The following is a 26,474-nucleotide window of genomic DNA, read 5'->3' on the forward strand; positions in this document are numbered from 1 at the left end:
TTCACACCTCCTCACGTGGATATTTGGAATAAATTATTACTATACCAGTAATAACAGTAATAAGTTGATTGGTTAAAAAGCACGCACTTTGGAATCAGACCTGAAAAAGTCCTAGCACTATCACGCGCGATTGATGCCTGGAGGAACCTCCCTTTTCTGTGTAAAAGGGAGATACTTAATCCAGTAGCACACACAAAATGTCCAATATAAATTGTTTTCCTTAACCGAGTAACCCCTACGTGCTACTAAACACACACAGGACTCTAACCCTCGCAAGAGTACTGTCATCGTCTCTATTGTACAGGTAAGAAGCAAATCGGCGGGGACACCGCGGTGGTGAGTGGTGGGGTCACACCCTTCCCTTGTTTGCCTGACTCCTGGGGCAGCGCTTTCATCTCGCTGGTAGACCGCACCTGCTCCCTCTCCAAGGCGTAGCGGGGGCGGGCGCGAAACCCTGCGGCGCGCACTGCGATCAAGGAGAAAGGCCAGCGCTGGTCAGTGCATGTGTGGCCGGGATTCCTAGCACCCTGACATAGTGCCAACCCTAAATGGGAAGGGAGAAAACACGTTTCTGGATTCGGGACGGAAGTGGGAGAACAACACTTGGTGTCGGGTGCTTTAGAGCAAAGGGCATCTGAGGGAGGCTGAGGAAAAGGAAACCCGAGGTTGCTTCTGGGTTGCCACAGCGCGCACGCCCGCCGGCTGCTCCGACGACCGGGAAACTGACCCGGCTCTCTGCATTCCCATTGCCTCCCGGAGGGTGGCGCTCTAGGTCTCGGCGCGGGCCGGCCGGGGGCGGGCCCTGCCTTCTCCTGCGCCAATTGGAATGCCGCAGGCCCGCAGCGGGAGAGACTGATTGGTCGGTGGGGGGCGGGTGCGCACAGCCTCCTGGGGCGGAGCCCGCTACCCGCCGGCAGGGGGCGCGCGCCTGGCGAAGAGGAGGCGCTTTCATGGAGGGGGCGGAGGCGCGGGAGGAAGCCTCGGTGGCCCGGGACCTGCTGGCCCTGGGGTAAGGGGAGCCGGGTGTGACTGGTGGGTGCAGGAAAGGGCAGGTTTGTCCTCAGACGCCCTTATTGACCTTTCCCACCCCTTCCCGCCGCCTCGGCCCCACCGCAGCTATGAGGGTTTCCCGGGGGCGGCGTCTCTGGGCCCCTGGTGCCCAGACTTCAGGGAGCTGTGCGCGCGGCTGGCGGCGGAGCTGGCGACTCTGGGCGCCCTGAAGCAGGAGCGAGAGGAGGGCGCGGAGGCGCTGCGCGCCGGCCACTGTACGTGCGGAGCGGGAGGGTCGGAGGGGTGGAACCGCCCGAGCCGCCGCCGCGCCCTGACGTCTGCGCCTCGTGTAGGCCCCGGCGCCGAGGAGGAATTCCTGCGACAGCTGGCCGGCCTGCTGCGAGAGCTGCACTGCCCCGACCGCGCGCTCCGCGGCGGAGACTGCGCGGCCGCGCTGCGGGAGCCCGGCGCGGGCCTGCGCCTGCTGCGTGAGCCGGGGCGGGCCGGGGATGCGGAAGTGGGCGGGCCGGGGATGCGGAAGTGGGCGGGGCCTCAGCCTCGAGGGGGCGGGCCCTAGGCGCTGGCCTGGGCCTGGGTTCCTGAGGGGGCGTGGTCAGACTTTTGTAGGGGCGTGGTCGGCCCACCGTTGATGTGGGTGGGCGCGGGGCCCGAAGTGGGTGGGGCCGGAGCATGGGGGCGGGCTTAGGGCGCCGCTGTGGGCGGGGTTAGAACTTTGCTAGCGGATCTCGGAGCTCACGTGGGTTGGTTTAGAGGCACCCGGACTGGTAGTTTCTTTATCTTTTTTTTTTTTTTTAAAGATTTATTTATTTATTTATTTATACAAGCACTGGGTACAGTCAGAAGCGCGGGAGGGTGAGAGAACTCACCAGAGCCAGAGCGGGGAGCAGAGCAGGCAGAAGGACCGAAGTACACTGCTGAGGGGAGCAGCGGGCGGCAGGAGAGGTCTGCGCGCCATGTGGGACCCTCCTCCAGTGGCCGGGGATCGAACCAGCGCTGCAGAGGCCGCGGGCAGCTTTGCAACCCAGCGCTCAACCGCTGCGCTACCCGGGAGGCCCTGGACTGGTAGTTTCGAAGTGGGCAGGACTCGAATTCCGAGGAGAAATCTGAAACTATTCTGGAGGTTTCCTCGAGGTTCTAGATGGTCGAAACTATATATAGAGAGGTTTTTGAATATTTTGGAGGTTTTAGACCCCTGTGGGTGGGGTGACAGCCCACCTAGTTTGCGCCACTCCCTTTCTCTACTTTTAGGCTTTCTCTGCTCCGAGCTCCAGGCTGCCCGCCTCCTCCGCCTGCACCCCAGGCTGGATGCTAGGCATGCGCTGCCTCGTGGGGAGGGAGGTGAAGAGGAAACTGGCATGGTCCAGGAGCTGCTCCTGACACTCCAGGCCCTGGGGCTACCCAGACCCACGCCGGGGAACCCCGCCAGCGCCAGTGGGCTGCTGCGGGAGTTGCATGCCAAGGTAGAAAGCCGAAGCCCCATCCGCACCCTGAACCCTTTTTCCACAAGTGCTCCTGGAGGGCTGTCCCAGCCACACTGCTGTTTTCTGATTCCGTGTTCTGGGTCCTCAGGACCATGGGGAACAGGAGTCCACACAGCGTCCATCCGGTTTCTGCCCACTTAGTCTCAGGCTCTTCCTTCTCCCCTCAGATCTCGCAGCTTCTACCTTCCCTGCCCCCGGAGTCCTTGCAGCCCCTCCTCAGCCACCCGCTGGATGCACCCAGATGGGTAAGCTGTGTATGACTGTATGCGATCTCATCCAGAGGTGGGAGCGAGGGGTACCCCTGTCACAACTGAAATCTTTCCCCCCAGGAGGCGTTGCAGTTTCTGTCCCAAAGCCTGCACACTCAGTACCACTGCCGCCGCTGTCTCCTCCTCACCCGCCTGGACCTCACGACATCTGCTTTCCACTGGAGCGATCGCTCAGAGGTGTGGGCACAGGACTTTGGTAGAAGCATGGAGGGGGTGGGGGATGGGGGACAACAGCCCCAGGGAAGAGGAATGAGGGCCAGGAGTTTACCACCTTGAAGGTTCTGAGACAGGACATTTTAGAACCTTGTGGGGTTTGGGGTTCTAGGATCTCACAGTCCCCATAGCATTCTAGAGTCTAGGTGTCCCCCTGAGCTGGGAGTGTCTTCAGAACAATACTTCTTATTTAGAGATGTGGGAAGTGAGACCCTGAATGGGGAAGAGATGCTTCTGAGATGACAGATCTCACCTGGGGAGGGCTCTTGGGCACCTTCTCCATGTGCCACATCTTCCCAGGCCCAAGGAGAGGCCATGAAGGCAGTGCTGACTCCAATTCGAGAGGCTTTGACCCCAGAATCAGAGGTCTCCATCGCACATGTCCTGGCAGCCCGAGCTGACCTATCTCGTCTTGTCCCAGCCACCAGCAAGGCTGCCCGTCAAGGGACCTGCTGTGCCATCAACAAGGTGGGCACCTGGGTGTGGGGGAGGGACCTACATCCTTGGCTCTTTAAACTGGCCTTCCAGCCTTTGCCCTGGCCCAGCCTTGTCTTCTCTGCCTGGGCTCCTGGGCTCTGGACTCACCGCCTCTCATCCACCCTGTGCACATGGCAGCTAGAAGGACATTTCTCACACAGAAATCTGACCATGCACTTCCCCAGCTCAAAACCCTTCTGTGGCTTCCTAGTGCTTTCAAAACAAAGTCCAATTGTTTACTGAGCCCTTGCCTGCTTCTCCAACTTTGACTTACAATCATTCCCTACCACCTCAACTTGTCTATTATATTGATTTTTAACCATTTTAAAGCGCAAAGAACCTTTGTATAAATGATTAGGTATTTAGCTTCATGCCCCTGTTTGAATAACTAATACTTATGTGAATTCTTGATGAATAATGTCTAGCTCAGTAAAGAGTGAGGCAAAACATAAGAAAAAAAGTTATTTACTTCAAGGTAAGCAAACAACATTACAGGTGATGTGGAAGTGGTGGCTAGTTAGGGAGAAAAACAATAACACTGGCTTGCTAGAAAGCCCCATACATGAAATAGACATAAGTTGAAGTGTCTTTGTTTTCTTGTTAATTTTGGTGGCGACTTGGATCTCTGCCCTTCCCCCTCTTGCTAAGGCCCCTGGAATCCAGGTCTGTGTCTTCCACCAATCTAGCCCCCCCATTCCCTAGCACTATACCCCCATTGCCAGCAATTGCCCTTCCTTTTTCAACCTCATGCTGCTCCTGTGACTCTGGCATCCTGGTCCAAGATCTTTTTTTTTTTTCCCTTGGAAACTTTGATCAACTCTCAGGTGCTTATGGGCAGCGTGCCAGACCGGGGGGGCCGCCCCAATGAGCTGGAAGCGCCCATGCCCAGTTGGCAGAGCAGAAGAGAGGACGGAGGTGGGCGAAGGGCAGGCCGCCAGTGCTGGGGCCGCAAGAAGAAGAAGAAGAAGTAAAGGACTGGCAGTCTGGGGGCTGGAGGGGCGTCCTCTGTGAAAGGCTGACACCATTGACAATCTTTGGGGAGTCAGTTTGAGGGTTTCTCTTGGCACCTGACACCTAGGCCCCACACACCTTGTTCCTGAGGTTGCAACTGTCCTTCCTTCATCTACCACTGAGCAGCAAGGTTCTCTGAAAAATAAATGTAATATTTGACAGTAGTAGGACCCATTTCTGTGGGGGCCAGGTGAAGGGTACTGGGTCTGAGGAGAGCTAGGCGCTCTTTGCTCCTCAGGAACATGTCTTTGCCTTCCTGAGGGCATAGGGAGGGAGACACATAGCATGGGGCAGACATCAGTCGGGCACCTGTGCCACCCGTGTTCCAGGTACTGGGGGCACAATGGGAGGTACAGATAATAAAAAGCTCTTTTCTCTTGGAGCTGATATTTCTGGTGAGAGGCAGCAGACATTAAATGAAATACATAGGGTAAAATGCAGTCTGTCAGATGTGGGGAAAGGACTTTGGAGAAAAATCACGCAGGGTGGGGAGGCAGGATGGGGATGGGGGGACTGTGACTTTGAGGATGGTCAGGGGAGGGAAGCCTCACCGAGAAGGTGACACTTGAGCTAAGTCCCAAAGACAGAACCAGGAGGGCCTCTGGGGAGGAGCGTTGCAGGCAGAGGGAACGGCCGGTGCAGAGGCCCTGAGGTAGGAGTGTGTTTGGCATGTTTGGGGATCACTGGGGCTGGAGCAGCTGAAGCAGCTGAAGCAGGAGGCAAGTGGTGGGAGGGGAGGCCGGGAGGTGTTAGGGGCAGGATGTGGGGCGGGCTTTAGTGAGGACTGGCTTTTGCCCTGCGTTGAGACGGAGGCATGGAGTGCTCTGGGCCCCGGAGGGACATGGTGCAATCAGGTGTTCACAGGCTCCCTGTCCCACCCCTTCTACAACCTTCTCTCTGGAACTGCAGTTTGGAAGTCTGCCCACCCAGCCACATTGCCTGTCAGTGTAGCGTTCTGGCCAAGAGCTTTCATTTAAGAGCAGACAGCAGAGTCCGGTCTCCAATGCTTAGGCGTCTGCCACCTCGGTGGAGCAGCTTAACCCCACTGAGCCTCAGTTTCCTCATCTGTAATATGGATATTTAAGGAGTCGGGGAGATGATGTCTAAGTCTGGATGGATCCGGTGGGGAGCTGCACAGGTACTGTGGGCAGGAAAAGGGAAGATGATTAGGTGCCACTCTGATGCCAAAGAAGAAAAATCCTTCTTTGGGGTAAGAGACGATGGACACATCAGCGAAAGCGGTGCCGGGGACGAGGTGAGGCCAGTGGGGGCTCCCCTGCAGGCTGAGTACCAGAAGGTGGAACTGACTTCGGGGGAGGGGAGCGGTGCAGAGAAGACGGAGGTGATGTCTGGGAATTCTGCTTGGAGGACTGGATGGTCGTCGGGGTGCTTGTTGGGAGGGGGTCCTGGAAGGAGGGAGACACTGGGTGATGTAGGGGGTCGGCCATTCCTCAGAGATCTTCACTACCCATCTGGTCTCACCCAGACTTAAGTAGATGCATGAATATCCCCTGTGTACCACTCCCCCCACCCCCCAGCATCTCCCTTTGCGTAGTGGAATCTACTTCATTGGCACTGGCACTCCTATTCAGCCTCCTTTTGGCCATTGTATTGTTTTCTGTCTTTTTTTCCTCCCTAAGTCCCTTTTCTGTTCCTGCAAGTGGTTACTTTCCTGCCCTCCAACATACCGAAATTTCTATTTTAATATTACCCTTGCAACGCAACCAGTGTTTCTGCCCTCCCGTGCAAGTCATTGGGGACTTTTGAGCATTTTTGCTTTTCTCTGCTTCCAACAATTTGTCTGGGTTCCCTCAGGCTCAGGGCCTGCTCTCCCCACATCCAGCTGGGACAGCTCCTACTTACCGTCTCTGGTTCCCAGGAGGGGTGTGGGAGCTCTGTCTGGGTCCAGGCATTGCAAAGGTGGCGCCCAGTCTCAGGGTCCAGGCATACTGTGAAGGGGAGATTGTCCTCGGTGCCTTTTTGTTGGAAGGAAGGGATGTGGGTATGATGAGAGGGTCTCAGGACTCCGGAGTTAACCCCCAGAACCCCTGCCCGGGCCAGGTACACCTAGGGTCTTACCATAGTTGGCATGGGTGGGTGTGGGTGGTGGGATGGGGGCTCCCGGGGGGCCCCCATCGCCCTTGGTCCCTGGCCTCTTACATTCTACCTTCACCTGGTCTCTGCACTGCTTGTGGCAACACAGCCCGCAGTCTAGGGGAAGGTGAGCAGTTAGTGACCAGAGACCCAGTCTGTACCCCTGTTTTTCCAGCCTGCAGGTCCTGGACTCCCCCACTCACCCCGACAGCGGTAGCCTTGCTTGGTGACACCCCAGAGCTGCAAAGAGAAAGCTGAACAGGTTACCCTTGGGGAGGGATGGCTGGGGTCAGGGGGAGGGGCGCGGGAGACGGGAAGTGTGGACACCATCCAGGTTTGGCAAATTATCAAGCCTAGGGTGGAGTCTGGAGATGAAAGGAATATGGAGGTTATCTCAAGTCTGGGGAGATCAAGTCTGATCAAGGGCCTGGATCTGCGAATTAGGCAACATTTGTAATGAATCAAGTATAAATTTCGTGGGCAGGGTTGTGTCAGTGGTGTTCCCTGCCGGGCCCCTGAGCCTACAGCCGTGCACAGTAAGCAAGGTTGGGGGCTTGGTCTTGGCTTAGAGGTTGAGAGCTGATGTTATCCAGAGCTTGAGGGCACCCTGACTGTGGACATTACTCAGGGTCTGAATTACCTGGAGTCTGGACACTTGGAAAATGATCCTGTTTGGAGGTAATCTAGCCAGCTTTGTAGCTGCTCTGGGGTTTCAGATGCTCCCCATCATTTGGCAACACTCCAGAATGGAGGTCATGGCGGTGGGGGCATCTCTGGACTTTCGAGATTATTCAGGATACACTCAACCCAGTGTTGAGGGTTTATGTGAAATGTGGGTGGGGGAGTTAGGACTGGAGGATTTTCTGGGATTTTGGGGTCTTTGGGGGCTAGGGACCATGAGTGCTGGAGGACAGGGCTGGCTGTGAGGAGTTAGGGCCCTTCTGGGGAGATGAGGGCAAGGTGGGGGCGGGGTGCTCACGAAGCCGTTGCAGCTGTCACAGAAGGTGGGCTTGCGGAAGGTGACCTCATGGAAGGTATGCAGGAAGGCCAGGCCCAGCTTGGAGCAGATGGCGCTGGCCCGGAGCAGGTACCCTGTCAGCTCCTCTCGGCTGAAGGAGCCCCTCCTGGGAGCAGAGACCCACTTCAGCATGACTGGCCCTCCTCCCACACCCAGGAGTTCTGGTGACCCCAATATCCTCATCTGTTTTGGGGGGCCCAGGAGGCAGGATCACTTACCCCTGGCGGGGAAGCGGGTGGAGGCCATGACAGGCGAAGGGGAAGTTGCCTGAGAGTCGCTCAAAGTCCTCCGCAGAGATGGTCCCTCGGCCTTCAGGGTCATAATTCTTGAACACGGACTTGGGAGGAGCATGAGCAGGGCGAGTCAGACCAAGTCATGAGCCCCAAGGCCTCAGGTTCCCTCTCCAGTTTGGGACTGTCCAGACATCATCCTTCCTGGCCCCCGAGACCACCCACAGTCTCCCTCTTACCTCCACCAGCTGCTCCACGTGCCGACGCAGGGTGACCCTGTCGGTCTTGGGAGTCACTCCGGGGGCCCACTCCACCACCAGGGGCGCTTTGAAGGGGGATGGTGGCTGAGGCAGGGGCAGAGGGGCACAGTGAGTCAGAGCATGGGCTTGAGCCAGAGGGCAGAGGTCAGGAGTCGGATCTCACCAGACTTTTGGGACAGCGAGGCTCCCGGGCGTAAGAAAGCTCATAGATCTCGTCCTCCGTGTAGAAGAGGTCCAGGGACAGCTGGGGGCAGGCAGGGCATTATAGACACTCCTTAGCCCCATCCACCTATAGCCTGACCATGCCCATCCTTTTCCCACAGCCCCTCTTCACTGGGGTCCCTTTGGGCCTTCTCTCCCTCTGAGCCCCCATCCACACTATCCCCGGGGCTCCCATCCCAGAAACACCATTTTCTCGCCGAGCCTTTTGGATGCTTAAATACCCCCGCGCTTTCGTCTTCCTTTCCTTTCATTTTCCCAGGGCACGTACCATGGAGAGGACCATAGACTGACTGGCTTTGTTTTATCAGCTGTTTCCCCCTTTAGGACGTCAGCCCCATAAAAACAGCAATTGTTTTTCTCTGGTTTGCTCACTGCCCTGAGCCTCTGTGTCGCATGCAGAGCTTGGCTCGCTGAAGGTGCTTGGTATGATTTGGGCTGATGGCCTCTTAGCAAAACACAGGACTTAAAGTACCTGTCATTGGTGGGGTAAGGCAGGGCCAGCTTCCTAGGCAGGTCCCCCACTGCGAAGAGCCCCTCCCCCCCCCATTTTGTTTAATGCCCAGCTGCCACCATCTTGAAATTCTTAAGAATTCTGAATAAGGAACCTCTCATTTCCATTTTGCCCTGGGCTGGCCTTGTCTTAGAGTTTGAAATTCAACTTTTCCGTCTTAGACTAGTCAGCCCTCAGATTCCCCATCTTTCTCAATTTATAGCTCCTTGGAAGGTATATTTTTATGTATAAAAATAAAACAAAATATGAAATGGAAGCAGAAGCCCACAGTCCAGTCTTAGGCCACAGCGTGGTGGGGTTCACACACAGGTTCTGAAGCTGGCCTGCCTGAGTCCTAACCCAGGTTTCACAGCTGTGGGACAGCAGGCAGGGGACGCTGTAGGCCTCAGTTTCCCAGTCTGTAGAATGGGCATCATAACAGTCTTGCAGGGTGAGGATATGAGGCGGAGCAAAGGACCCATAGTGTTGACCATGGTGCCTGGCACGTGATGAATGAGCAGTAACTGTTAGAGCTTTTGCCTTAGATTCCTGGACTAGTGGCACGAGAAGCTCAGAACCTTGGGGTTCAGGAGTGTGAAAGCCCACAGCCATCCCCAGCTCAGACAGATGGATACTGGATTTCTGGGGTGCATATAGGGGGGAGTACATTGCTCACAGAGCGTTCCCCGTGACTGATGGACTGATGGGTTGTTCTCACCCACTCTCTGAAGTGCATCCTATTATTGTTCCCATTTTGCAGATAGAGGAACCGAGGCCAAGGGGTTACATGACTTGCCTGAGGCCACACAGCTAGAAAAAAGTCCTAGATGCTCTGGCTTCAAGGCCCCAGCATACCAGCACTGTCCTCCTGGTTGAGCTGCCCCTCACCGCCCAGGGCCATGAATCTCAGCAGCTGCGGGCTCAGCTCACCGTGAGCAGATGAAGCAGGTCCTCATTGGCACTGCAGGGGGGGTGCTGCCTCTGCAGTTCCGCTAGCTCTTGCAGCCGCTGATAGAGGCTGTTGAGCTTGGGCAGGTACAGGCGGCCATCAGGCAACCTGTCGGAATGTGCCTGGTGCAGGGACACCAGGTCCTTGAGATGCACGCCCAGGACAGGCAGCCGGAAGCCTGTGCAGCTGGCCCAGGTGCGGCGGTAGCAGGCGTAGTTGTTGTGGGAGGCCAGGAGCTCAGTCAGCTCCAGCAGGGCCTGTGTGGGAGGGGAGTGTTCAGGCCGGAGATGTTATTGGGGGGCCTAGTTCTGTTGCCATAGACTCCCTGAAGGGGAGTATCCTAGCAGCCTCCTGGGAGGTCCAAACCCCCAGGGCTGCAGTGGCACTTGGGACATCTCAAGTATGCCCCTCATGGGCCTCAGCATCTCTCCAGACTGCTCTTCCTCTCAGGTCCCCACCTCAGAAGGGTCCCACTATTCCCCACCCCCCAGGCTAGAGTGATTTTTCAAGAACCCAAATCTGATGATGGGTGCTGTCCTCACTCCCAGAGCCCCCCTCGCTCCCAAGGCCATCCAGGCACCCCAGACCCGCAGTCTAGTTGCGAGGCTCAGCAGGGTCTTCCCCATGGGGTCTCCATCGCTGTTTCCTGCTGCTTCCTGACCTCAGGCACACCCATCTCCAGAGTGACTCCTTCCCCACACTTCCCAGGACATGACGCTCCCAACCCGTGCTTCTCCCAGGAAGCCCAAATGTTGGCGCTTTTGCTCATGTGATTTCACTCTCCACCTGGACTGCGAGCACTTTGCTAGCGTGTCCCTCCGCTGTCCAGACAGGGGGAGCCAAGCAGGGTCAGCACAGGGGTGGGTGGGTGGGTGAGGAGGGAGGAGAAAGCCTGGGGCCTGTTGGATTTGGAGGAGCAAGGTCTCTGTGGCTCCAGGGCCCTCGGCAGGGGTTAAGGGGACTCGAGGGTGAGTGGAAGGGGGCACTAGTCTAACTGCTTGCTGGAACTTTGGGGAGGGCAGCGGGGGATTACCTTGGTGCTGTCAGGGCTCAGGTGGGTATGGGAGTCCTTGAGCCTGGAGATGGCACTGTGGCACAGGCCCCCCGTGACCGCCATCAGCGTGTTGAAATTCTGCAGCTGGTGGAGCCTCTAGAAGGGTGGGCAAGGCAGAGATGATGGGTGTTACGTGGCAGATGGCAATTTGGGGTTCAGATGAGCGTATTCCATATGAGTTGGGGTATCAGGCTGTGTAGGTGGGGACTGATAGGGCCATCAGACAGTTGATATGTGTCAGGCAGGAGTGGGCCACAGGCAGGTATGTGGGGAAGGGACAGCTTGATGTGAGGCCAGAAATAAGTTGGGGAGTCATGTCAGTCACTGGGGAATTGGACAGATTTTGGCATCAGGCAGGTGTGGGGCATTCAGTGACCTGGGAGTCAGGCTGTTCCAGCTATCAGGGGAGGAAGACAGAAGACCTGTTCTTGCAGAGTTAGGAGCCAGGCAGAGGTAACTGGGGTCAGAATGATACGGTGGAGTGAGAGACAGGCGTGGTTCTCCAGGTACCTGGGACAATTGCCTCACCCTCCCCTTTTTCAAGTTTCCAGGGTGGAGGTCACTGGGGAAAAGGTGGGGTTAGGGAGAAATGGAAGATGCTCAGATTGAGGAGACTGCAGGGAGACCCCTGAACCCCAGGTCTGAGGAGCAGCAGTAGGAAGGAAGGCACTGGAAGGCGCCATAGGAAGGGCTTGGTCTTCGAGGAAGTACAAAAGGGGGTGTGGCCACAATGGGGGAAGGAGGGCTTCCCTTTTCTTAAGAAGTGGTTTGGGGGGGGGGACATGAGGGGGCGTGATGCAATGGGGCAGGGCCAGGGAGAGGACTAAAGTGGGGCTGACAGATGCTGTCATTGTCCTGAAGGGTCCCCTGGGGCCTACGGACTGGCATGGAGGGTGATGCAAAGGTGGGGGTATAATAGAGGTGCTCTCACTGCCTTGGGGGCAGAATGTTCTGGCATGAGGTTTTGGAGGTGGAACCCTGGAGGGACATGTAGGACCAAGGATTGGGGCTGGGGTGGGTTTGACACAGTGAAGTCCAGGCCAGGAAGAAGTGCCATCCTAGACCAGGCTCTACTAGGGGCACGGGTGGGGCCAGAGTGGGGGGAGTGGTGTGATGGGGAAGCCAGGCGGTGGATGGCTTTACCACCCTGAGGGCCCGCTGGGGCCCAGGGGCAAGGAATCTGAACTGCCAAGGGGAGGGTCAGGTAATTGCGAGTGCCCTGGGAACTGGCAGGACAGCGGCAGGCCTCACCTGTGCCACGCAGATGAACTTGTCCAGCACCTGAGCACGCTGTGTAGGCCCGGGGCGGCTCAGAACCATGACCTGCACCCAGCGGGACACGCTGTTGCTGAGACCTACGGATCCTTCCAGGGCAGGGCAGCCGCGCACAGAGCCCTGCAGAACGTAGCCCCGCAGGTCCTGGGGCTGGGGGTGAGGTGGGCTTCAGGTGGGCAATAGCTTCCAGACCCGGCAGCTCACACCCCTCACCCTGGCCAGTCACAATCTCATCCCATATTCTAGCCGGGTCTAACTGGAGTGACCTTTGCCATCTGTTTCCTCCAACCAAGCTGACACTTACTCCTGACATCGCCGTGAATATTACGATATTCCCATTGTACAGATGAGGGCATTGAGGCACAGACAAGGTAAGTAATTTGCCAGGGCCGCACAGGCGTGGGTCAGGGTGGAAGTCCAGCCTGTTGCTCTTCACTGGACTGGTCTACAGTCAGCAAAGGGAAGGGTGGCAGAGAGGATGTGAAACCAGGTCTGTTTGCTCTGCCGAGGGGTCAGCCTTTCATACCCTCTGCACTGTGTGTGTGTGTGTGTGTGTGTGTGTCTACAACCAGGAAGTTTTCACATTAGGAACCAGATCCCCACCTTCCTTTGAACGGATGATGGCCCTGGCTAACACACTTACAGGCTGAAGCATGCAAAACTGTGGTTTGGGCAGGTAACATCTCGAAATTGCAAACGATTCAACAAGTGCGCGCTTACTCTCGATCAGCCACAGAGACAGGAACTATTAAATTCCCCTTTTACAGAAAATAGACCTGGGCACAGCGAATCTAAATGCTTCTCAAATAAGTGAGACATTAGTAACATGTGTTGAGCCCTTGCTATATGCTCCACTGCGACCAGCATTTTTAAAATCGACATATTCACTTAGTTCCCCAGCCATCCAGGGATGTCTCATGACCTCCATTTTACCCAGAAGACTGAGTCCCAGCGAGGAACTACTTCAAAGTTCCATGAATAAGAAGGGGCTGTTGGGGTGTGAACCCAGATGCTCTGTGCTCATCCAGTTTCACTTATTTCCCTGGACCCTCCAGCACCCAGGGCTGAGAGTTTGAGGTCCCTGCCCAACGCCTACGCGGGGGTCCTCTCTGTCTTGCCTGGGCTCAGCCCCCAGCGCCTCCCCAGAAGGGATAGCGGTGTCCTCACCGTGATGGCCTGGAAGGACCGGAACTCCAGGTAAGTGAGGTGCTGAGCCAGCTCCCCCGTCTCCAGGTGGTCGAAAAGCAAGGACACTTTGCGCTTTTTGCCTAGACCTGGGCTGCTCATGGGTGGTGGAGGGCCAGGTCCGCCCGGACTCAGACTGGGAGAAAGGGGGGTAGATGTGGGGTATGGAGGGAGACGGCAGAGCGGGGCTGGGGATGGAAGGGTGAGGGACCAACTCACAGGTTGGAGGAGTCTCCCAGGTTCCTCTGGGCTGAGTTGCCCTCCTCACCCACAGTGGCCCAGAAGCGACCGATAACCTCTTCTAACTGGGGCTCCTGGTGCACCGCTTCAGGGTGTTGGGTCAGCCAGTACCTGAGGGTGGGATGAGGTGTCCTTGGGGGAGGGGAGCGCTGTAAAGGTGTCTCGGACTGAGGAATTGGCCGGTGCTGGGCTGATGGGGGTCTCTGGAAGGTCGGGATTCAGAGAAGCACCAGACTGGGGTGCTCTGTGGGGGTGGGATTGGAGACAGACTGGGGTGATTGTGTGAAAGTGGATTTCTAGGAAGCAGGATGGTGGGGTTATCTTAGGAGCGAGGCTGGGGCCTCTTGGCACAAATTTTGGAGAAAATAGGGTCCTGGGGGCCTCCCTGGTGGCACAAGGGGTTAAGCACCACGCTATGAAGCTGTCCGCAGCCTCTGCTGCAGGAGTTCGATCCCCGGCCAAGGAGCTACCCACATGGCACAGCAGACCTGTCCTGTCTCGCCCGCTGCTCCCCTCAGCAGTGTATTTCAGTCAGTCTGCCTGTTCTGTTCCCCACTCTGTGTCTGGTGAATCCTCTCACCCCTCAAACCTCTGGCCTGTACCCCAGCTCTTGTATGCATAAATAAACCTTAAAAAAAAAAAAAGTAATGTGGTCCTGGAAGCTAGGCAGGGGTATGTGGGCGGTGGGGATTTAGGGACTCAGGGCAGGACGTCTCTGCTCCCCACCTATACGATCTACTTAGGGTTTCCTAGGAGGTGAAGAGGAGTCTTTGGGAGGTGTTTTTTGAGGAGAAAGTGGAGCGGGGGTCTTGGGTCCTGCTAGTGGGGATCTTGGCGCAATCTTACCTGACCAGGTGACAGATTTGCAACTGCCTCAGCTCTTGTGTGTCTCTGGCGGCCTCCTGGTACTTGAATTCTGGTCAAGGCTCTGATATCCAGTACCCCAGATCTGCCTGCTCACCCCATCCCCACCCCCAAGCTCTCATCACTCCGCCCTCCACCCCGCACACGTGCTTTTGGCCCCGGGAGGATATAAGGTCAGCAGACGGCTGGCAAGATGGGCAGAAGGCAGCACCCAGCTGTGCATGGTCAGCACCATGTTGAGGACGTGGTCCCTGCGGCACAGGCTGCCAGCGGCGTCTGGGGCGGGGGGAAGGAAGCAGACCGGTCAGCTTGGGTAGTAGATGATCCATCCAGAGCTGGTTGGATCGCCTGGTTCCAGTGCCACTCTACCCGAGACCACCTGCATGACTTGGGCAATCAGCTTAACCTCAGTTAAGTTTGTGCCTCAGTTTCCTTGTCTATGGGGTGCATGGGCCAGGCCAGCGCCTCGGAAGTTAGGTTGAAGATCAAAGTAATATGAGACCTTCGCTGTGCATCTCAGGAAGAAGAAATGCAGATATCTCTCTCACCCGCCTCAAAAAAGGTTGCAATTCATTCTGCACACCCCTACCGCCACTTTATACGCCCTTAAACTGAGGCCCAGAGAGAGGTGGGTGCTTGGCCCAGCCATGGATGGGGGTACCAAGAAGGAGACACTCACCGAAAGACTGGATGCATTTCTCCAGCAGCTCATCTTCGCTGCAGCTGCCCTCGCTCAGCATGCCCAGAGCCATGGAGGCCATGACCTTGCTGATTTCCCGGGGGCTGGGACACGTCTTGTGGCGGCGGGCCTGTCGGGGCCGGCCCCGACCCCCTGTCTTCCCCAGGCATTCCTGGTGGGACTTCCTGTGAGCACACCCCCAGGGGATCATGGGAACCCATTCCTTCATGCAGAACCCCCAAATTCTGCTCTTACAGGTTAACTCCAAGGGTAACTTCTGTCCCCTTCAGAGAATCAGGGGGAAAGACCCTCAAGACTCCCCTGAAGCCCCCAGGGAATTATGGGAAAAGATCACTGAGGTCCCCCTCCCACTAAGAACCAATCAGAGAGTCATAAAGACTCCCTCTAGTCACTGACCCCAAATTCCCCTTGACTTTATGGTCCTCTCAGAAGGGAGGTTTTCTGTGACAGACCCCTGGGACTTCGCCTGGCCTCCCAGGGAATCAGGAGAGAAACCCCCTGAATTTCCTGCCTACCCCACGGGGCACCATAGGAGACACAGCCTTCAGGGAGCTGCCTTAGAATTCCCTTTTCTTCTGCACCCCCTCCCTTCCTCTCCCGGCCCTCAGACCCCTGAGATTTCATGTCTCCATCTTCCTCCACCTTGACCCCCACTAAGGTGACAGACCCCCCCCCCACCCGCCCACCAGTCCTTCTGGCAGAACTTGAGTCTTTGCTGCCAGACTGGCTTCCTGGCTTTGCAGCCTGGAGAGAAGCTGTGCGTGCATCGTGGCCTCGCTAGGGCCCTTGGGAGCTGGGTGGGGTCCCTGGGGCTGAGGCAGCTTCAAGGAAAGTTTAAAAATAACCCTCATGCTGCTTTGTGCCTCCCCGAGGCTGGCGTTCTAGTTGGGGAAAGAGAGTAATGGAGACAGACAAGGTAGGGAAAGGAGGGACAGAATCCAGGCCGTGGGGCCTGGGGATGCACTAGTCAGACAAAAACAGATGGGGGACATTTCTGCTCCTGTGTGACTTTGTGCAGGTCATGGCATTGCTCTGGGTCTCAGTTTCCTCATGGAAAAAATGAGGGTCACCCTTGGGCCTTCCCCAGGACTTACTACCAACATTCAATGCTAAGCTTCAAAAGTGTGGAATCAGGGACCTCGGGATCTCAGGCTGTTAATTGGCAGAGATGGGAAAGTTGAACTTGAGCTGCTGAGAAAGAAAGTGATGGAGAAGCCGAGAGCCAGACCCACGGCATGGGGGTGAGCCAAGAAATCGGGGGACACTCCCGACAAGGACACTGCCAGATGCCTGGCACATCCTAAGGGCTCAGGAAATCAGTATTGAATGGTGTGGAACGGCAGCTGGCATTTATTGCTACTGAGGACGCGCTGGCCAGAGATTAGAACCTCTGTAAGTCAGTGGTTCCCAGAGCATGGTCCCCAAACAATACCCCCAGCACCGCCTGGGAATTAGCTATAAATGCACATTCTCGGGCCCCGCCCTATGCCTACAGGCCAGAAACGTTGGGTGACCTGTGCTTTTCAAACCTTCAGTGGCCCTGTGGCTTGAGAACCACGGCCTAGATTGCATATCACACATCTCTCCAAGGAGGGACTAGGCTTAATCTATTGACAGAAGAAGAAACTGAGGCCCGAAGCAACGAAATGACTTACCTAAGGCCACACAGCCAGAAAATGAGGCAGCTGTTTCCCCACCACTAAACTGCTGGATATGATGGGAAAGGAACCCCTCTGTCCATCTGAAACATGCTGGGAGAGGCTGGAGGGGCTACCCAGGCTAGGGGCCAGCCCCAGTCACCCCCATGAGGACTGCAGAGCAGGCGTGGCTGGTGGAAGAAACCTCTTCCAGAACTCCCTGCTGGAGCAGCTGCTAGGCCCTTACCTGCAGACTGTTCGCCCCCTGCAGTGTCTGGAGCAGCCAGGTGTGGCTTCAGAGGTGGGGGACCGCCTTGCCCTGCGTCATGCTCCCCTCCCCCCCCGGGGCAAAGCCCTGCAGGAGCCTAGAGTTTCCAGTCCAGAGAGCAGTGACTGTCTTGGGGAACCAGGAAAGCCCCAGGGAGGGCAGAGGCTCCCAGCTAGGGAGCTAGGAAGGGGGCAGGGCAAGGGAGGAGGGGATGCAGGGCAGCTCAAACTGCAGGGAGAGCAGGGTCAGGCCCCCTCAGCACTACATTTCAGTAGATCCACCTGTTCTGCTCCCCACTCTGTCTCTGGTGAGTCCTCTCACCCTCCCGCACCCCAGTTCTCGTATGCGTAAATAGATAAATCTTTAAAAAGAAAAAGACTCGGCCCCTAGCTGCCTCTGGGTTCTGGGATACCCCTTTCCACTCGGCACCCTGTTCCTGCTCCCAGAAAGGCCCACCACCAAACCCCTGGTCAGCACCTCCCCAACCTTCTCACGCAGCGCAGCCCGCTGCACAGGGCTGAGGGTGCGCCCCCTCTCCTTGGACCTCTTACCTCTTACTGTCTTTCCTGTTCATACTTCCTGAGGGTTGGAGGGTAAGGGGGGTGTTGCATGAAGGTGGCTCAGCTCCTCCCCCTCGCCAGTGCACCAGCTTCTTAGCCCCTTGGGAGCTGGGGCCTCCTCAGTGCTTGGGAAGGAAAGAGGAACTGCCCCTCCCCACCCAGGGGGAAGGAAGAGGCCGGGGAGAGACCAAAGGCCCCCCCTCCCCTACAGGGGGATCCCTTCAGGCTGAGGTTTCCGGTACTGATGGCCTCTGCCCCTGATGCCCAGTGCCCAGCAGACTCCCTCTCTATCTCCCCCATCTTTCCGCCTCTAGACCCACGATTCTCTGTTATGCTTCAATAAAGCAGGTTTTTAAAAAAAGGATATGACACATTTATGTAAACACACGGAAACTCAAAAGAAAAGCTTGCAAGTCTGTGTGGACATAGGTATACAGGGCACAAGGGTTTGGATGGAAATGCACAAGACATACATTTTGTATTTCTTTGTATGTTTCTTTCTTTTTAAAAAAAAAAAGATTGGGCCTCCCCTGGTGGCGCAGCAGTTGAGCGCTGGGTTGCGAGGCTGCCCGCAGCCTCTGCAGCACCGATTTGTTCCCCGGTCGCCGGCGAGGGTCCCACAAAAAAAAAAAAAGATTTATTTATTGATGCATTCAAAAACTGGGTACAGGCCCGAGATGTGGGAGGTAAGAGGATTCACCAGAGACAGAGTGGGAAGCAGAACAGGCAGATGGACTGAAATACACTGCTGAGGGGAGCAGCGGGTGAGTCAGAAGAGGTCGGCTGCGCCTTGTGGGTCACCTCCCTGGCTGGCTGGGGATCGAATTTGCACTGCAGAGGCTGCACTGTCCCCGCAGCTAACAGCTTCACACTCTGCACTTAACCCCTTGTACCACCAGGGAGGCCCTTCCTTGTATGTTTCTTTTCCTCCTGATTTAGTTTTTTTTTTTTTTTTAAAGATTTATTTATTTATGCATACAAGAGCTGGGGTACAGGCCAGAGGTGCAGGGGGTGGGAGGATTCACCAGAGACAGAGGGGGGAGCAGAACAGGCAGACTGACCGAAGTACACTGCTGAGGGGAGCAGCGGGCGAGGCAGGAGAGGTCTGCTGTGCCATGTGGGTAGCTTCCTGGCTGGCCAGGGGATTGAACTCATGCTGCAGAGGCTGTGGACAGCTTTGCAGGTTGCATTTTATAACTCCTTGTGCCACCAGGGAGGACCCTAGTTTAGTTTTAATAAAATCACGTGTACCCCAGAAAACATTTTCACCATTACTTTCATTATCACAAGCCCTTATGTAGCACCAACTGTTTACCACACAGTATGGTAAATATTTTGAATATTAAAATATGAACTCATTCGATTCTCACACAGTCTTAAAGAGTGTTATCTGATTATGGAAACGTTAGAAAGAGAGGTAAACTTTCTGGGAGTCCCCTCCCCAGAGAGTCTCCCACACTCCCTCTCAAGCAGGGATGACCAATATCACATATTATCAGATTTCAAGAAACAATTATGATTTGTGTCTTGTACTTCAGTGAAAAAAATATGTTAAGCATGACACATGTAGATAAAAGAATTTTTATAAAAATAAAAATTTTTATTTTTATTTTTATAAAGTTAAGGCCAAGAGTTGGGATGAAGTCCATAAATCAAGAACCAGGACATTCCCCTCCCCTCCCAGTGTCCTTGTGCCCCTTCCCGGTGCTGCCCCCCTAAAGTTACCACCAGCCTGTTTGTCAACAGTCACTTTACCTGCATTTGAATTGTATGTAAATAGGATCACTTCATGTGTCTGGCTTCCTTCATTCAACATCATGTCTTTTTTTTTTTTTTTCAAGATTTATTTATTTATACAAGCACTGGTTACAGTCAGAAGCGTGGGAGGGTGAGAGAATTCACCAGAGCCAGAGTGGGGAACAGAACAGGCAGACTGAGGAAATACACTGCTGAGGGAGCAGTGGGCGCGGCAGGAGAGGTCTGCGCACCATGTGGGACCCTCGCTGGCAGCCAGGGATCGAACCAGTGCTACAGAGGCTGCGGGCAGCTTCGCAGCCCAGTGCTCAACCGCTGCGCCACTAGGGGAGGCCCTCAACATCATGTCTTTTTGAGTCTTCCAGGTTAATATGTTTGGTTGTAGTTTATTCCTTTTCTTTGCTGTATATTTTCCATTGTGACACAGTCCGCATCTCTCAATGATGGGGAGTCATGCTGAGAAATCCGCTGTTGGGCAATTTCATTGTGTGCCAGTGCCAGAGGGTCATTATACAAACCTGGGTGGTGTAGCCTACTACACACCCAGGCTAGATGGCACGCTTACTGGCACTGTTGTATATGTGGTTAGTCAATTACCGAAATGTACAGTGATACATGACTATATGCCACAATTTATTGATTGTTTCCAGTTGGAAGCGGTTATGAATAATGTCGCTGTGAACATTCTAGGACTTGCTTTTTTTTATCTTTTTAAAAAATTATCTTTTTTTATTTTTTACATCATTACTCATTTTTAAACAGTATTTGCTTCCCCCCACCACATCAGGTGTAGTCCCCATAGAGTTTCCTTCACCAGTGCACCCGTGCACTATCACCTCAGTCCCCTGTGCTCCTCCCTCTCTCCCTCTGATCCCTCTCCCTCCTCCTCCCCTGCAGGATGTCTCTGTTTTTGCTCTGTTGTGTTTTGTACTGTTATTATTTTTTTACACTGATGTCTTTTTTGGTTCCCCTATATTCCTGCTATAAGTGAAACCATCCGATAGTTTTCTTTTTCCTTCTGGCTTATTTCACTGAGCATAATTCCTTCTAGCTCCATCCACGTTGCTGCGAATGGCATGAGTTTATCTTTTTTGATTGCTGAGTAATATTCCGTTGTGTATATATACCACATCTTCTTGAGCCAGTTATCTATTTTTGGGCATTTGGGTTGTCTCCAGGTTTTACCTATTGTTAGCACTTGCCTTTTGATGAACATTAAGGTGTGCAATTCTGTAGAGTAGATACTCAGGAGTAGAATAAGTAGGTAATTAATATGATTCTGCCAAACCCAGTATATTAGTCACTCACTCAAAGCTATCCTAGAAGTGTATTTTTCTCCATTTTTTTCATTTAAAAAAGTCAGCATGGGGGGGCCTCCTTGGTGGTGCAAGGGGTTAAGTCTCAGCACTATGAAGCTATGGGCAGCCACTGCAGCATGAGTTCGATCCCTGGCCAGGGTGGTGACCCACATGGCACAGCAGACCTCTCCTGACTTGCCCGCTGCTCCCCTCAGCAGTGTATTTCAGTCAATCTGCCTGTTCTGCTCCCCACTCTGTCTCTGGTGAATCCTCTCACCCTCTCACACTTCTGGCCTACACCCCAGCCTTGTATGCATAAATAAATAAAATAAATCTTAAAAAAAGTTACCATGGATGCTTTTTTTAAAAAAGATTCATTTATTTATGCATACAAGAACTGGCATACAGGCCAGAGGTGCAGGGGGTGAGAGGATTCACCAGAGACAGAGTGGGGAGCAGAACAGGCAGACTGACTGAAATACACTGCTGAGGGGAGCAGCGGGCAAGGCAGGAGAGGTCTGCTGTGTCATGTGGGTAGCTCCCTGGCCAGGGATGACTCGTGCTGCCAAGGCTGTGAATAGCTTCACAGTGCTGTGCTTAACCCCTTGTGCCACCAAGGATGCCCCCCCTTTTTTCCATATCAGAAATTTAGATAAGCACAGTCTGTTTTAACTTTTCTCTTCTATGGTATGCCAATTCATTTCTGAGCTGTTCACCCCATCGCTTCCTCTTCCTGCCTCTTCTCTCCTCTGGTCTAAAGCGCTGCTGTCCTTAATGTGCCATCTCCCAGCTCCTCCCAGCAGCACCTGCATCTCAGAGAGGTGATGTAATGCTCCAGGCTGACTCCAGCCTGTAATGTGTGTGTCTCCCGGCTCCCGGGACTCAGAGAAGCCTCAGGGAGGAGGTCGGAAAGATTGGCACTGGTATGTGTGCATGTCACCCTTGAGGTCCACAGGGATGGTTCATACCAACAATAACACTGACAACCACAAAGGAAAAGACTTCTAAATCTGACCACAGCAACCCATCAGGCAGAAAGAAGATGCCTTTGATAACATGCAAATAAGGATTTCTTTGAATAAGAACAGCATGGGACAAATATCAGATAACAGAACGGAAAAAGGTAGTTACACTGTCTAAAATCAATGAGAAATTAATATCTAGGATGTAGACAGAACAGCAAGTGAAAAAGATAGCAACTCTGATGAGAATACCGGCAAAGATTAGCAGTGGGTGATGAGGAAGCCCTTAACAGCCTCCAGAGAAGAAGCTAGAAATTATTGGTAACCCATCAGGGCAGTGCAAATGGAAATGACAGTGAATCATCCTATTGGTCTGGCAAACATTAGAAGGTGGAAAATGTCAAATGGCGGTTGAGGCTGTGGAGGCCTCGGAACCCTCAGGTCCTGGTGGTGGATGGTCATTGTCAAGGGCATGGGGCACCAGCAAAGCTCGTGCGTGGCTCTATCAATTGCCAGTGAATTCTGAGACTGTCACACCAAGACTTTCTCAGCTCCATGAGGGGACATATACAAGGATGTTCACTGCAATGTTATTTTGGGGATCCTAGGGACAGCAAGGGTGTCCCCCCCCGGGGGAGGGTAAATACCAGAAGGGGTCAGTCACCAGGGAGTCCTGTGAAGCCCCCACAAGCCACTGAACAGGTAGCCAGTAACTGGGTAGTCATAATGGTGGCTGACCAAAAAAGAAACAATTAATATCTTATGATGTAATACACAATGACACAGAATAATTTGATGTTACATATAAAATTCTGAAGAAAAGCTTAATATTTGATATAATATGTAAAATAGATAATAGGATTATATTGTATTATCTAATTAATTAGCCTGATATGTTCCTCTTTAATTATAATAGTCTATAATCCAATAATATGGTAGAAACATATACAATATATTGTAATCATATGGTCAATATTTATGTAACACAAACCTATGATACATTTAGTAACATTTTATGTATAATTTTCTTGAACTGCATGGTATTGTTTTGTATGACTTAATAACTACCACTATATGTTAATAACAATCACTTTGATAGATCCACATATTAGTCAGTTACTATGTGGTTTGCTTGGATAAGTCACTTATACCTCCTGTGCCTCAGTTTCCCCATCTGGAAAGGGGATATTAATAGTACCTACCTCACAGAGCTGTTTCAAGGATTAAATGAGACCATTTTATTAAAAAAATAAAAAGCACTTAAGGGCCTCCCCGGTGGCGCAGCGGTTGAGTGCTGGGTTGCGAAGCTGCCCGCGGCCTCTGTGGCGCCGGTTCGATCCCTGGCTGCTCCCCGGCCACCGGAGGAGGGTCCCACATGGCGTGCAGACCTCTCCTGCCGCCCGCTGCTCCCCTCAGCAGTGTACTTCGGTCCTTCTGCCTGCTCTGCTCCCCGCTCTGGCTCTGGTGAATTCTCTCACCCTCCCGCGCTTCTGACTGTACCCAGTGCATGTATAAACAAAACAAACAAACAAACCAACAAACAAATAAATAAAGCATGCCTCTATAAAAAAAAAAAAAAATAAAAAAAAAAAAATAAAAAGCACTTAAAATAGTGCCAATGAATAGGTAAGTGTAATGGAAGAGTTGCTGTCATCAGCAGCAGCATTCAAAATGATCTAATGCGTTTTCTTATGGAATCTTCCTCCACCCCAAGAGTAGTGTGTCTTCCGTATTACTTCAGATGACAGATGAGGGAACTGATGCTCAGAGGCACAAAGCTGCCTACCTGGCAGCAGGCCCAGATGTGTGTGGCATCCTCCCCTGGGCCTCCAGGCCTCACAGCTTCCTGTTTTAGGGAACTGCGGAGGCTGTCAGAGCTCCCCAGAGGCCCGGGGTACCCCCAAGAGCCCGTGTCTCCTCTAGCCTGCAGGGCCAGGAGCAGTAAGAACTGGTTTACCAGGCTTCTGCTCTCCAATTTGCAAATCCCAGGGGTGGTCCAGCAAGTGGCCCTCTGTGACTCAGGCAGCCCCTGGGAGGAAGAAGGGATAGAATTTGGGGGGAGGGCGGGACCTGACCCTGGGGAAGTGGGCTTTTGTTATAAATAGCAGCTATTATGCAAATATCCAGACGCTGAAGAATGGTCAAGGACTCTGGCTCTGGTTCACATCTCTGGCTCTGCCTCTGTGTGGCCTTCGGCAAATCACTGTCCCTCTCTGTGGCAGATTTCCTCATCTGCAGAATGGGCACTGCTAGAGTACTGACTCCATGGAATTGCTGCGAGGACTACATCACGGATTTGAGCTGTGTCCTTGAAACTCTACGTGGCAAGGACCGGACATTTTTATTCCCTCTTCTTAACAACGCGGACTGATGTGAGACGCGAGCTGCAGGTACTGAGCGGGAACCTGTAGCCGAGACGCAGGGCTTGTGGGCGGGGCTCTGGGGAAGGGGCGTGGCCTTGCCTTCCTGGCCCAATGAGGGCCGGGGGGCGGGGCCTCCTTCCCGTTCTGTCCAGCGCGCGCGTCCTCCTCGCAGTTCCATCTGCCTCGCGGGTACCTCGGGCGTCTGCGGAGGTCTCCGACCCCAGCCCGCCCCCCCAGACCCCCGCCCCGCCTGCGGCCCCCTCTCTCTGCTCCCCGACCTCGGCCCCGGCCCCTCGGGCCTCGACATCATGGGTGACGGAGGAGAGGGCGAGGACGACGTCCAGTTCCTGCGGACGGTGCGTAGCAGCTCTTCCCGCTGTGCTGGGGGGTCTCCGGGCTCCCTCCCAGGCCCCGAGCGCCTCTCCGTCTCGGGAAGGCTCTGTCCTGCCCGGAGACGGCCTCTGAGGCTCGGGGTCTCTTGGGGTGAGAGTCCCTCTGTCTTGCCCCGTTTTTTGTGCCTCTTCGTCTCTCCTCTTCCTCGCCACGGAGAGCTGGCAGAATGTGGAACTGCAGAATGGGGGGAGGATCTTGGGCTACTTTCTCCTGTGCAGTGAGTGATTCGTCCCTGGGAAGGGGCGCAGCTGAGGGATCACCCCCTCCCACCCTGGAAGCAGGCACGAGGGGAAGGTGGTTCTAATTCCTGAGCTTAATTTAGCTGTCTGCCCCCCCCCCCCACCACCTGGCCCTAATTCTCTTCTTGTTCCAGACTCTGACCTATTTACATTCTCGGGAAGGGGGCCGGAGTGGACTGGAGGACCCCAATTCCTTTGAACTCTCAGTTCTAAAGTGTCTTCTAGAGGGTCCCTTGGACCCTCGGTGCTGGGTCTTCTTTCTTACCCCCTTCGTTTCGGGAGGGAGAGTCGGCTGTGGCTTCTAATGGTCTCTGAATGGAGTGTCTCCATATCCATCTCTGGTTATCTCTGTTTCTCCATCTCTGTCTCCCTGTCTCGGTCTTTGTTCTTTGGCTTCATATTCCCTCTGCCTCTCTCGCTCTGTCTCCCATCTCTGAACCCTGGCTGGGGGCAGGGGTGGGAATTGGAACAACAGGTGTCCCTCCCAGAATAGCCCGATTTTCTGGGGCCTGGGCTTGGGACAGGGTGAGGATGGAGGGCGGGGGCGGGGGCAGGGGCTGCCTATCTTATAGTCCTTCCCACTTTTCCCTCCAGTGGCTTGGCTGGGTGTGGGGGTGTGAGTATGGGAGGGATGTTCTCGCCTCTGGGCCAGGTCTGATGACCCTGCACTATTTCTTTGGCTCCCCCTCCTGGGCCCTGAGAAAATGCTGACACAGCATTCCGGCCCCAGAATAGGACCCTGGTCAGCCGGGTCCGGTTTCCTGGGTGGGAGGCAGGAACAGCTGATGCTGGTATGAAGGATAGGGACAGCTGGACATTCAGCTTCACCCCGGCTTCTTCTTAGCAGACACTATGGGTTGGGCTCTCTTCTCCACCCCGGTCCTAATAAGACCAAGCCCATGATCAGCCCCCCCTGAGCAGCAGTGCCCAGGGCCACTGCCTCCTCATGCATCTAATTATATCCTCGCTGCCCTATCTTCTGAGGTAGGGCCCTATCTTTATCTCCATGGGAGATTTGCGGGAAACCGAGGCTTGAGTGGTGTGGTCATTTGCCCAAGGTCAAGGCCAGGAAAGTGTCATCTCCGGATGCCCCTGAGGCCTTGTCCTTCTGCTTTCCCAAGAGAAAAGCTGGGCTCACACTTGCCAAGGTAGCTAGCGTTGGTCCCAAGGCCTGGCCCTGGTGTCACTTGGCCGCAGGCTCAGTCTGTTTTCTGGAACTTTATCGAGGTGGCATGGTTGGTATTCTCAAACTTTTGGGACATGGTCCCACCAGTAAGACATGGTTTTATTTTTTTTTTTAAGATTTATTTATTTATGCATACAAGAACTGGGGTACAGGCCAGAAGTGTGGGGGGTGAGAGGACTCACCAGAGACAGAGTGGGGAGCACAACAGGCAGATCCACTGAAATATACACTGCTGAGGGGAACAGCGGGTGAGGCAGGAGACGTCTGCTGTGCCATGTGGGTATCTCCCTGGCCAGGGATCAAACTCGTGCTACAGTGGCTGCGGATAGCTTTATAGGTTGCATGTTAACCCCTTGCGCCACCGGGGAGGCCCCAGTGTAATATTCTTGACATTCGCCTGTGTATCGTGTACCAAGAGTTCATTTCTTTTTGTTGCTGAGTAGTAGTCCATGTGAATCTGCACAATTTGCTTGTCCTGCTGATGAATTTGGGTTGCCTGCAGCTCATGCAAGTGTGAACAAATTAGGTGCATTCACACATACCTATTTTTAACCATAACAAATTTCATCAAATGTAGGTAGCCCTTGGCGCAAGAGAGGCATGTCGCTATTTTCTGTTCTTGCTCTACTTATTTCAGTTTTTCAGCGTGATGGTCATGGCCTCCCCCATAGATTTCATTTCCCTCTGATGGTTGGCGACCTCTCACCCTACCCAGACTGGGGTTTCTCAAAGCATGGTCCACACTGGAACCCATTGGGAGCTGGCTAATC

The 26,474-nt window shown here is 54.3% G+C and overlaps 3 protein-coding genes across 3 annotated transcripts in view; 2 read left to right on the forward strand and 1 right to left on the reverse strand.

Annotated features, from left to right (window-relative positions):
• The first annotated feature begins 950 nt into the window (after window positions 1-950).
• On the forward strand, window positions 951-5,177 carry FAM98C (family with sequence similarity 98 member C). Its single transcript, XM_037518035.2, has 8 exons — window positions 951-1,009; window positions 1,117-1,265; window positions 1,344-1,478; window positions 2,260-2,471; window positions 2,660-2,737; window positions 2,822-2,938; window positions 3,275-3,442; window positions 4,276-5,177. The coding sequence occupies exons 1-8, from the start codon at window positions 951-953 to the stop codon at window positions 4,420-4,422; spliced, it is 1,065 nt and encodes a 354-aa protein (XP_037373932.1). The 3' UTR covers window positions 4,423-5,177.
• RASGRP4 (RAS guanyl releasing protein 4) lies at window positions 4,713-17,624 on the reverse strand. The gene is made up of 17 exons (XM_054697163.1): window positions 17,500-17,624; window positions 15,023-15,207; window positions 14,501-14,619; window positions 14,326-14,387; window positions 13,459-13,590; window positions 13,222-13,375; window positions 12,031-12,204; window positions 10,759-10,875; window positions 9,707-9,982; window positions 8,228-8,308; window positions 8,044-8,148; window positions 7,793-7,911; window positions 7,536-7,680; window positions 6,760-6,796; window positions 6,542-6,673; window positions 6,326-6,438; window positions 4,713-5,868 (listed from the first exon to the last, which is right to left on the reverse strand). Exons 1-17 carry the CDS (start codon window positions 17,520-17,522, stop codon window positions 5,692-5,694), a joined length of 2,151 nt encoding a protein of 716 aa, XP_054553138.1. The 5' UTR covers window positions 17,523-17,624; the 3' UTR covers window positions 4,713-5,691.
• Window positions 17,625-24,156: 6,532 nt separating this feature from the next.
• The window catches only part of RYR1 (ryanodine receptor 1), a 106,432-nt gene continuing 104,114 nt past the window's right edge, over window positions 24,157-26,474 (forward strand). The window contains exon 1 of the mRNA XM_037517859.2: window positions 24,157-24,242. Coding sequence (XP_037373756.1) covers window positions 24,195-24,242 — 48 coding nt within the window. The 5' untranslated portion in view covers window positions 24,157-24,194. The remainder of the gene's footprint in view (window positions 24,243-26,474) is intronic.

The sequence above is a fragment of the Talpa occidentalis genome, unplaced genomic scaffold, assembly GCF_014898055.3.
Source record: "Talpa occidentalis isolate TD23 unplaced genomic scaffold, MPIMG_talOcc4v2.1 talOcc4.17, whole genome shotgun sequence".
Classification (NCBI taxonomy): Eukaryota; Metazoa; Chordata; class Mammalia; order Eulipotyphla; family Talpidae; genus Talpa; species Talpa occidentalis.

Coding starts and splice junctions, on each gene's coding strand:
- FAM98C (XM_037518035.2), top strand. CDS start 951: ATGGAGGGGGCGGAGGCGCGGGAGGAAGCCTCGGTGGCCCGGGACCTG. Junction 1,266..1,343: donor GGCGCTGCGCGCCGGCCACT/GTACGTGCGGAG, acceptor CGCCTCGTGTAG/GCCCCGGCGCCGAGGAGGAA. Junction 1,479..2,259: donor CGCGGGCCTGCGCCTGCTGC/GTGAGCCGGGGC, acceptor CTCTACTTTTAG/GCTTTCTCTGCTCCGAGCTC.
- RASGRP4 (XM_054697163.1), bottom strand. CDS start 17,522: ATGAACAGGAAAGACAGTAAGAG. Junction 7,681..7,792: donor CACCCGCTTCCCCGCCAGGG/GTAAGTGATCCT, acceptor CTCTGCTCCCAG/GAGGGGCTCCTTCAGCCGAG. Junction 6,674..6,759: donor GCAAGGCTACCGCTGTCGGG/GTGAGTGGGGGA, acceptor ACCTTCCCCTAG/ACTGCGGGCTGTGTTGCCAC.